General features: G+C 51.5%; 2 protein-coding genes, 1 non-coding gene and 1 pseudogene across 9 annotated transcripts; all 4 read right to left on the bottom strand.

Moving 5' to 3' along the window:
• Positions 1-124: 124 nt before the first annotated feature.
• TEX54 (testis expressed 54) lies at positions 125-831 on the bottom strand. The gene has a single exon (XM_077962609.1). The coding sequence runs from the start codon at positions 742-744 to the stop codon at positions 238-240; it is 507 nt and encodes a 168-aa protein (XP_077818735.1). The 5' UTR covers positions 745-831; the 3' UTR covers positions 125-237.
• Position 832: 1 nt separating this feature from the next.
• Positions 833-8,488, bottom strand: WDR74 (WD repeat domain 74). Of its 6 annotated transcripts, XM_077962574.1 has the most exons (13): positions 8,415-8,488; positions 8,230-8,336; positions 8,022-8,143; positions 6,683-6,797; positions 5,664-6,140; positions 3,872-3,947; positions 3,606-3,752; positions 3,341-3,442; positions 2,338-2,438; positions 2,187-2,242; positions 1,706-1,851; positions 1,533-1,589; positions 833-1,066 (listed from the first exon to the last, which is right to left on the bottom strand). In XM_077962574.1, exons 7-13 carry the CDS (start codon positions 3,714-3,716, stop codon positions 887-889), a joined length of 753 nt encoding a protein of 250 aa, XP_077818700.1. In that variant the 5' UTR covers positions 3,717-3,752; positions 3,872-3,947; positions 5,664-6,140; positions 6,683-6,797; positions 8,022-8,143; positions 8,230-8,336; positions 8,415-8,488; the 3' UTR covers positions 833-886. The 6 variants fall into 6 exon arrangements, with proteins under 6 accessions (XP_077818700.1, XP_077818699.1, XP_077818697.1 ...); XM_077962573.1 differs by lacking the exon at positions 5,664-6,140 and having other exon boundaries at positions 6,683-6,801; XM_077962571.1 differs by lacking the exons at positions 5,664-6,140; positions 6,683-6,797 and having other exon boundaries at positions 3,830-3,947.
• LOC718478 (large ribosomal subunit protein uL6 pseudogene) lies at positions 4,809-5,467 on the bottom strand (annotated as a pseudogene). Its single transcript, XR_001439388.3, has one exon. The product of XR_001439388.3 is annotated as a large ribosomal subunit protein uL6 pseudogene (transcript).
• Positions 8,489-9,899: 1,411 nt separating the features above from the next.
• Positions 9,900-10,090, bottom strand: LOC114672574 (U2 spliceosomal RNA). The gene has a single exon (XR_003722972.1). It is a non-coding gene; the product is annotated as a U2 spliceosomal RNA (small nuclear RNA).
• Positions 10,091-10,140: the final 50 nt, after the last annotated feature.

The raw sequence follows: 10,140 nt of genomic DNA, 5'->3' as shown, positions 1-10,140 counted from the left end.
GACACGCCCCACATCCAAACGCAAGAGCGACCCCCCTCCCATTGGCTAAGGCGCTGCCGTGACCCCGCCCCTGAGTACTACAGCGGGAGCCCAGGGGGCTGGGCCCGCCTCCGGGGAGGAGCCTTAAAGAACCAGCTGCCCGGCGGTGTCCGCGCCCGTTTCCCAGAGTGGTGGTGCAGGTACACGTTAGAAATTTTATTCTCTGGAGGTTGGGGCGGACTAAGAGCAGGTCTGGGGTCATCCCTTCTCCGGCTCCTCCTGGTTGCCTTCTCGGATCGGACGCTCCTGTTTCCGAGTCTGATCTGATTGCCTCTTGCTTGACGGCAAGGAGTCCCGACCACTGAACATTGATGACCTAATCTGGTCTGATTGTCTCTTGCTTGACCGCGAGGAGCCCCGACGACTGAACATGGATAGTCGCCGCCACAGCACGGTGATCAGAAGGCTTTCGTTCGACTTATGATTCCGATGGTCCGGGGAGTTCAAGTCGATACCTTCGGCGCCTGAGGCGACGAGGCCTCTGAGCTCACCCCTACCCTCGGGAAGCCCCTTCTCACACTCCCTGGGCCCTCTGTGTGTGCCTCTGGTCCCATCTTCCCTGACGGCCTCAGACTCTGCCTCCTTGGACTGCTCATCCGACATCTCAAAGTCCTTGTCTTGGCAGCAGCCCATGGCCCCGCGGGGCCCCGGACTCCCTGCCACCCACGCCAGCCTACCTGCCTCCAGGCCCGGCTTTTGTGACATCAGATATCCCGTCGCCCCAGCTCAGGGAGCCCCCACCCCAAGCTACCCCTCATTCCTTTCTCCCATCACAAAAGGCTCAGGGTCATGGTGGATGTTCAGCTGTTTATTTACAAAGTGGGCAGGCACAGGGGCGTCAGGGGCGTCAGGGGCTGGTGGACCCAGGCCGCTTCTTCTTTCTCCGTCTGGTTTGGAGAGCTCCTTGGGTCTGCTCCAAATCCGAGAGCTTCCGCTTGGCAGCTGCCTCCAAGGATGCCCAAAGTTCGTCTGTCTCTGTGTCTTCTAGGGGCACCTTGTTGGGTTCTTGAGGCTCTTGGGGCTCATCCTGGTGAGTGGGAAGAAAGTGTAGGAGTCAGGGGGACTGGGCATGGTAGCTCCCACCTGTAATCTCAGCACTTTGGGAGACCAAGGCAGGAGGATTGCTTGAGCCCAGGACTTAGCGACCAGACTGGGCAACATAGGAGACCCCATCTCCACAAAAAGAAGTTAAAAAAAAAAGAAAAAGTAGTCAGGGGCACAGGGACAAACCCACAGGGAAGGAGACCCTGGCTGAGAAATAATCCCTCTGGGTATCACCACCTTTATTCCCTGCTCCCAGAAAGCAACCCCATCCATGCTCTTGGCAATAACCCTCAGGATTTTAACTGTTAATGCCTCTCAGAGAAATTAAGTGACCAGGCAGGTAAACAGATAGTCCCAGGTCTGCATTCCAGCTGCCTCCTTTTCCTCTTCATAGGGAGATCCTCACATCTATGCCCTTAGCTCCCACATTCCCAGACCCAACTGCTCACCTCCCAGTTGTCCCTGCCTGACAGGAGGAGGCAGTTCAATTGAGACTTGAGATAAACCTGCAAAAGATGAAGGACCTTAAGGAGCTAGGCATGCTGAGACAGAAACATGAAAGGGGACAAAGGAGGCGGAGCCTCCACAAGACCATGAGTTTGGGGTGGGAGAGACGACTTACCTTATGCTCCAGACCCCGTGGATTCTGGATCCTGTGTATCCTCAAGACTCTGTCCAAGCCACAGGAAGCTAGTAGAGGCTTTGAAGGGTGGCACTGCAACCCACGGACACTGCCTGCCAGCCCCTTCAGACAGCCCAGTAGACGCCCTAGAGAAGGGGGGAAGCATCCGTGATAACTGGCTGGCCAATAACCAACCATTCATTGTTTCCTGTTCCAATCACTTTCCATTTCAACATTTAATCTGCAACAAAACCCTGAGACTGGAGCTTCTACTAATATTTCCATTTCGCAGGTGAGGAAATTACGGCACAGGGAGTTGAAATAGTTTAAGGTCATACAGCTTTTGAGGAAACCAGGATTTGAACCCAGGCAATCTGGCACCTGAATGAGGCCTCACTGGCCCCACTGCACCGCCTTAGAGGGAATCCTTACCCTTCTCCCTGCTCCTTCCTTTCCCCCCAACATACCCTAGTCCACTCACCTTGCCGAAGGTCAATTTCTGCCAGCTGCCCATGAGTGTTTCCCACAATCACTGAGCTGAGGATGAGACCAGAGGCAAGCGGAGTCAGCAGGAACCTCCTGGAGCCCTTCCCAAGCCCCACCCTCCCACCCGTTCCCCTCTAAACACTCACTTGCCTCCCGGAGTGAGGGTCATGGCTGTCAGTGGGTACTCTCCATAGGTGGTCTCTAGGACTGGCCGGCGCTGGGGGGATGCTGGATCATAGACACGAACCTAGAGGAAGGCTGAAGCATCACGAAAGTATCCTCACCCTGCACCTACCCTCTGGCATCTCTGCATCCTCACCCGCTCCCTGCACACTGCTCTCTTATTTATGATCCACTGTCAGAAACTTTCTCATCTTAGATGTATGCCTCTTCTCTGAGCATCAGGGTGTCAGAAGAGCTGCTTAGCAGCATAAATGGACAGAGCTGAGGGGAGAGGTCCCCTAGGTTGGAAGTGTGTGAGCATTCCATCCTCCCATACTCCCATCTAGGGGAAATGGAGGGATGGAAAAGCAAGTCAGTCTAGTAGTCAGTGGGTGCTAAATTTCAAGCAGAGGTTAGCCTGAATGAAGGAGGAAAGAGGATGCCCTCATATGTGTTTTGAGCAAAGGCGTATGACCAAGATCAGACTTCAATGTGCAGAAAGCAAAGAAAACAGGACAAATACAGTGATCCAGCCCTACCCGTGTCTCAAGACCTCAAATGAGACAGCCATAAAGATTTCTCATTTGGGGCCTTCATGTAAAGCTGAGGAGCTGAGGCCAGAGATGGGAGGCTCAGGCCTCAGTCCCAAAGCAAATCAGAGAGGCTGCATCAGGACCAGAACCCAGTTCTCTTAACCCCTAGCCCAATGTCCTCTGACACCTGCACCCTATAACTCCCACAGTGAAGGGAATCCACTGTCCTTTCCTCTCTTCCAGGTGGGAGGAAAACAGCACAGTTCAGGAAACTCCACCCTAGAATGCAGCAGAGGACAGTCATGGGCTCAGGGACAGGGTTGGAACGGATGGGGACGCGCTTGCTCCTTTGAGCTCAGAATGGTGAGAAAGGCAGTTGTGCCAAACCGTGGGGGCCATTTCTTCAGAAGGCTGCTTTATCCCAGGAGAAGGTAGGGGTGAGATGACACCTTACCTGGTGGTACCCTGTGCAGGTGACAAGCTTCTGTGATCCTGGGAGAAACTGTATGTCCTGGTCCCAGATGGGAACCCGCAGGTCCAGCCAGTCATTCCGCACCTGGTGGGGTGGGCAGATGGGGAACAGGGCTGTGGGGGGCTTGATGTGCTCCTCCTTTCAGCCCTCCTTCGCCCCCTAAAGCCCATCTAGTCTCTGACACATAGTCAGTGGCCATAGCCTCCCTCAACTTCAGGAACAGCTCCTTCACACTCTTGTCACTCACGTTCTTGGCCCTGAACACAGGTTCCTCAGAGCCCTGCAGGTCCCACATCTTCAAAGCATTCTCTTTCCCACCTGTGGCAACCACATGGGGGTGTGCTGGGTCTTGGCGCATCCTACACACCCCAGGGCCCACTCTCAGTTCCAGGAGCTAAAAAGAATGGGAGATAAGAGTTCGTTCCAGAGTTCTTAATCCTCCCTTCCCCAACACAATCATTAGGCACCTACCCCAGCCCTCCTCCCCCAACCATCAGGGCAGGGAAGCCTCACTGGGTCAGAGGATGTGTTCTTGTCATTGTCGTGCCAGACTCTGAGAATCCCAGAATCCACACATGTGATGAGGGTGCTGCAGAGAAAGGACAGAGTTGGGATGTTTTAAGTGCTTAAACTCCTTGTTCTAATCTTTCTCTCCTTCTCACTACTAGACTTGACAATGTTTAAAAACAAACAAACAAAAAAGTACAAAAGTATTCCTAGGCCCCAAACTCATATCAACCCGATTCCCTACTAACAGTCCAGTTTAGAAGAAAGCCTCTAGGTCACTAGGCTCTAGGCAGAGCCTGACAGCTTCCAGCTTCCTAATTCAACTTATTCAACTGTTAATTCAACTTATTCAACAGGGTGAGAGTTTACCAAGTGAGGAAACAGAAGTGCTGAGAAGCTAATCTGCCACTCAGCTATGTTACAACCACAGCTGGAAATCCACTCTGTAATATTCCGGAGTGCTTTTGCTGTTCACAGCTGTGTCTAGCGCCTGGCCGTACTGGTCTACCTGGCCGTGCTGGTCTATCTGAATCTTGAGTTGCCTACTAGGGCTCAGGATCAGCAGTTCTAAAAGGATTGAAATGGGACTGGTCTGAATTTAGGGTTTGGTCAAAGTCAAACACCAGCTTCTTATGTTCCTTGCTCTGGGTTTCAGGCACTAAATGTCAGTCTCTTGCTTAAAGTATCTCAAGAAGTCCAAGCAAGTCTCTCCCCAGGATCTGCACAGCCTGCGCCTATGTTCTTTCTCATGCCTGCCAACCCTCCCCAGCTGGGTTCAGGCTCTGTTTCGACTTGCCTGAGCTGTGACAAAAGTCTCCCAGTTGCTGTCTCCAATCTATCCTCCATACTCCTACAGGTTCCCAGTGCTGACTATGGTACTTCTTTTTTTTTTTCTCCCCCCAAATCAACAGGTCTTTTATTGCATCATTAAAATATCACAAGTAGGTCTTAGGAGTCATCTGGCATCTTCTTTCTGTAGCTGAATAACTCTTAGATCTTATTTATCAGCCTGCTGAACAGTTCCTTTTTCAGAGACATAGATACCATCCAAAAATTTCCTGATATCCTTGTTTTTAACTGTTGTGGCTTGCTGAATCAAAGCCGCTGAATTTGAAACAAGTTCAATGTCATTTCCTTCAAGGATTAATTCATCTTTCTGGGCTTGAGATACTGAACAAGCAACCCCTGGTCTCATCCGAACCCTGCGGATGTATTTTTCACCCAAGAAATTTCGGATTTCAACAAGAGACGCATTCTCCTGGATAATGACGTTGATGGGGAAGTGAGCATATACAGACCTCATCTTGTAACGGAAACCCAGTGTAACACCCTTGATCATGTTCTGTACATGACTACAAATAGTCCGAACGGTAGCCAGTTCCTTTCTGTTACCCCACCATTTGTCAACCCGAAGCCTCTTTTTTTTCTTTCCAAGAAGACTGAGTTCTACATTGATGTGATTGAAGTCCCTCCGCAGGGTTCCTCTGGGGCCCTTCACGATAACTGTGCGTCCCTTCAGAGTAATGTCGACATTTTCTGGAATGTCGACAGTCTGATTGCTGAGAATCGTCTTCATTCTTGCAGTAGACGCAGCAAAGAAAGCGACTATGGTACTTCCTATTCAAAAACTGGTAACTCGGCCAGGCACAGTGGCTTGCGCCTGTAATCCCAGCACTTTGGGAGGCTGAGGCAGGCAGATCACCTGAGGTCAGGAGTTCCAGACCAGCCTGGCCAACATATAGTGAAACTCTGTCTCTACTAAAAAATACAAAAATTAGCTGGGTGTGGTGGCACATGCCTGTAGTCCTAGCTACTTGGGAAGCTGAGGCAGGAGAGTCGCTTGAACAAGGCAGGTGGAGGTTGCAGTGAGCCGGGATTATGCCACTGCACTTCAGCCTCAGACACAGAGCAAGATTCCGTCTCTCAGAAAAACAAAAACAAAAAATGAATAACTCGCCAACACCAATAAACGTGCACATCTCTCAACCTAGCACTTAAAGCCCTTTACATTTAATCCCAACCTAATATAGTGTCCATCTTGTATTAAAATGCTTTCTTGGTTGGGTGCAGTGGCTTACACCTGTAATCCCAGCATTTTGGGAAGCTAAGGTGAGCGGATCGCTTGAGGTCAGGAGATGCAGACCAGCCTGGCCAACATGGTGAAACCCTGTCTCTAAAAAAAAAAAAAAAAAAAAAAAAAAACTTAGCCGGGCGTGGTGGCGGATGCCTGTAATCCCAGCTACTTGGGAGGCTGAGGCAGGAGAATCGCTTGAGCCTGGGAGTTGGAGGTTGCAGTAAGCCGAGACCCTGCCACTGCACTCCAGCCTGGGTAACAGGGTGAGACTCTGCATTTAAAAAAAAAAAAAAAAAAGCTTCCTTGTTGTCAACTTCCAAATCAAATGCTATTTATCCTATTTATGTACCCTATAGCATGCCCCCAGTCCTTGGCCTCTCCCAGGCAGTACCCTCTTTCTAGAATACCCTTATCCCCTTCTCCACCAGTCAAAATTCTACCCATCCCTCAAGACCCAGTTCAAACATCCAGTCCCCACCAGAGGCTTTCCAGACCTCACCTGTCAGAATTACCACTACCAAACCTATGCAGCCTGCTTCACAGCCCTCTTTCATCGTCTTTGGAAGAAAGCAGGGCCAGTAATCCAACCACTTAGCACCTTCCTAATCTTTGCTTTCAGAGGTACATTCACCTTGTTGGTTGAGCTCAAGTTGAGCCCAGGAGTTTGAGACTGGCCCGGGCACACAGTGAGACCCTATCTCTACAAAAAACTTAAAAATTTAGCTGGGCGGGGTGGCACCTGCCTGTGGTCCCAGGTACTCAGGAGGCTGAGGCGGGAGGATTGTTCCACCTCGGAAGGCTGAGGCTTAATGAGCCATGAATGCACCACCGCACTCAAGCCTAGGTGACACTGAGGCTCTGTCTCAAAATATATAAATGAAGTAATGAATGAATGCTTAAAACCTTTTTTTTTTTTTTTTTTGAGATGGAGTCTCGCTCTGTCTCCCAGGCTGGAGTGCAGTGGTGCGATCTCTGGGTCACTGCAAGCTCCGCCTCCCGGGTTCACACCATTCTCCTGCCTCAGCCTCCTGAGGAGCTGGGACTACAGGCGCCCACCACCCCACCTGGCTAATTTTTTGTATTTTTAGTAGAGACGGGGTTTCACCGTGGTCTCGATCTCATGACTTCGTGATCCGCCTGCCTAAGCCTCCCAAAGTGCTGGGATTACAGGCGTAAGCCACCGCGCTTGGCTCCTTTTTTTTTTTTTTGAGATGAAGTATTGCTCTCTTCCCCAGCCTGGAGTGCATTGGTGCGATCTCTGCTCACTGCAACCTCTGAGGGACGGATTCAAGCGATTCTCCAGCCTCAACCTCCCAAGTAGCTGGGATTACAGGCATGCGCCACCACACCTGGCTAATTTTTGTATTTTTTCAGTAGAGAAGGGGTTTCACCATGTTGGCCAGGTTGGTCTTGAACTCCTGACTTCAAGTGATCCGCCCATCTCGGCCTTCCAAAGTGCTGTGATGACAGGTATAAGCCACCACACCCAGACTTGCTTAAAACTGTTAAATGACAGGTGGGCACAGTGGCTCACGCCTGTCATCCCAGCACTTTGGGGATCCGCGGCAGGTAGATCACCTGAGGTCAGGAGTTCGAGACCAGCCTAGCCAATACAGTGAAACCGTCTCTACTAAAAATACAAAAACTAGCTGTGCGCGGTGGCGGGCGCCTGTAATCCCAGCTACTCGGGAGGCTGAGGCAGTTCTCCTAGGCAGAGGTTGCAGTGAGCCGAGATCGCGCCAGTGCACTCCAGCCTGGGCAAGAAGAGCGAAAACTCCGTCTACACACACACACACAAAACTCAGAGGGTTATAATGGAGTAAGGTGAAAAACCTTACAGGATGCGAACTTTTTGAAAGCAGAAATTTTACCGGCAGCCCCTGTACTTCGCCCAGTGCCTGGAATTCAGTAGGTGTTCAATAAATGTGTTACAGGTATTAACTACGTAAGGCAGAAACTCAGGTCTCTGTCACCTATTGAAAACCGTGTCACTCAGCTTGTCTGTCGCCATCATTCCAGTATCCGCAGGGAGCATCAAAGCTCTCTCTTAGGCCCTGAGTTTAGCGAGGGGATTGGTCTTACCCGTCGGTCTGGGCGAGGCCACGGAATATGCCCTCCCCGCCCGGGCAGTGTCTCTGACCCTGGAATATGCCATCCTCGGTGCTGAAGTGCTTCACCGTCCTGTCCGCGCAGCCCACCAGGATCTGCGGCAAAGAAGGGCAAGATGGCAAGGAGAGCAAGGCTGCTGTGCCCCAGGCCCCCAGCTCCGGCACGGCCAGCGGCCACTCACCTGGGTCTCGCCGCCCGTGCCCCAACACAGGGCGCTCACTGCCTCCTCGCGCCGCGGCTGTCCTCCGGCAGTGAAGTTCGCCGCCTGTTTTCGCTGAAGGTTTACCCCTGAGAGAGGAGGGCGTCAGTCACACCAGGGGCGCGAGTGCACCCCTGCACTTCCCGACGCCCGAGCCTGCCACCCACCTTTCAAGATCCCAGTCTCGGTGCCGACCCACACATGGTTCCAGCGCGCGGCAGCAGCAGCCATGACAAAGCCTGGAGGTAGATGGTTCGCACTTCCGGCGCAGAGTGCGCGTCACTGGCGGGCGTCGAGTCCAAGGCAGGGCAGTGCAGTTGCTAGGAGTTTTTTCGTTGTTTGTTTGTTTGTTTGTTTTTTGAGACGGAGTCTCGCTCTGTTGCCCAGGCTGGAGTGCAGCGGCGCGATCTCGGCTCACTGCAAGCTCCGCCTCCCGGGTTCACGCCATTCTCCTGCCTCAGCCTCCCGAGTAGCTTGGAGTACAGGCGCCCGCCACCACGCCTGGCTAATTTTTTGTATTTTTAGTAGAGACGGGGTTTCACTGTATTAGGCAGGATGGTCTCGATCTCCTGACCTCGTGATCCGCCCGCCTCGGCCTCCCAAAGTGCTGGGATTACAGGCGCGCCCGGCCCAGTTTCTGGTAGTTCAAAGAGCCGAAAGAGTAAAGCTTCCTTGCTTGTTTTGCTTTACGAAAATGAAACCAGGAGGTGCTTGTATAGGGAGATCGGAAGAGTACATTGATCATTTTGCACTTGGAGTGAAACGCACCTTTCCTGGACTGCGTGGCCGGGTCAAGCTGGCCCTAGTCTCTCTCCGGGCTCCATTATGTAATACGTGTTCTGGACTGTTAGACAAGAAACAACAAACGATTTAAGAAACACTTTAGAAACGATTCAGATCATTAACGATGTGTGGGCTTCATTCTGGAATATAAGTCACAAAAGAAAGAAAGATGGGAAAAGGAAGCCGAAGGTTTTTTTGGTTTTTTTTTTCAGACAGAGACAGCTTTGCTCTGTCGCCCAGGCTGGAATGCAATGGCGCGATCTCCTCTCACCTAAACCTCCGCCTCCCTGGTTCAAGCGATTCTCCTGCCTCAGCCTCCCAAGTAGCTGGGATTACAGCTGGAATTACTAAACCACTGCGCCCGGCCTCGTTTACTCTTTAAGGGGCGGATAGCCGGGCGCGGTGGCTCATGCCTGTAATCCCAGTACTTTGGTAGGCTGAGGTGGGCGGATAGTTAAAACCATGGGGAAAAAAGCGTTAAACACATGATAAAAATAAGGCCGGGCGCGGTGGCTCATGCCTGTATGTAATCTTTGGGAGGCCGAGGCGGGCGGATCTCATCTTTTAGTACAGATGGTGAAGCCCCATCTCTACTAAAAATATAAAAATTTAGCCGGGCGCGGTGGCACGCACCTTCATTCATAGACCCAACCCACCCTGAAGATAAAGACAGATAAACCGCTTGAACTCAGACGGTAGCCATGCAGAGCCAGCATGAAACTCTGCCTAATAGAACAAAAACACACACACCCAAATTTCACCGCGCAAGCAAGCTAAGCTGGCAGCAGTATCAACCAAATTCCGGTTGATTAACTTTTCCCTTTTCCACGGTAATCTTTCTTTTTAGACATGTAATTGTTTCCCCCAAAGGGGGGTGCACCGTTCCTGGAAGTACTGCAATACCAGGTCGATGCGTGGAGTGGACGGAGCAAGCTCCTTTTCCATCTCCTAATTCCAAAAATCCATTTAATATATTGTCCTCGGATAGAGGACGTATCAGATATTAAACTGATAAGAACAGATACTACACTTGATCTTAGCCAAAAGGCCGAGAAGCGATACTTTTACCCAGGCTGCCTTGGCGGCCTTATCCTTCCTATCTTCTACACA

The sequence above is a fragment of the Macaca mulatta genome, chromosome 14, assembly GCF_049350105.2.
Source record: "Macaca mulatta isolate MMU2019108-1 chromosome 14, T2T-MMU8v2.0, whole genome shotgun sequence".
In the NCBI taxonomy this organism is placed as follows: domain Eukaryota; kingdom Metazoa; phylum Chordata; class Mammalia; order Primates; family Cercopithecidae; genus Macaca; species Macaca mulatta.
This window is presented reverse-complemented; position numbering and strand designations above follow the sequence as displayed.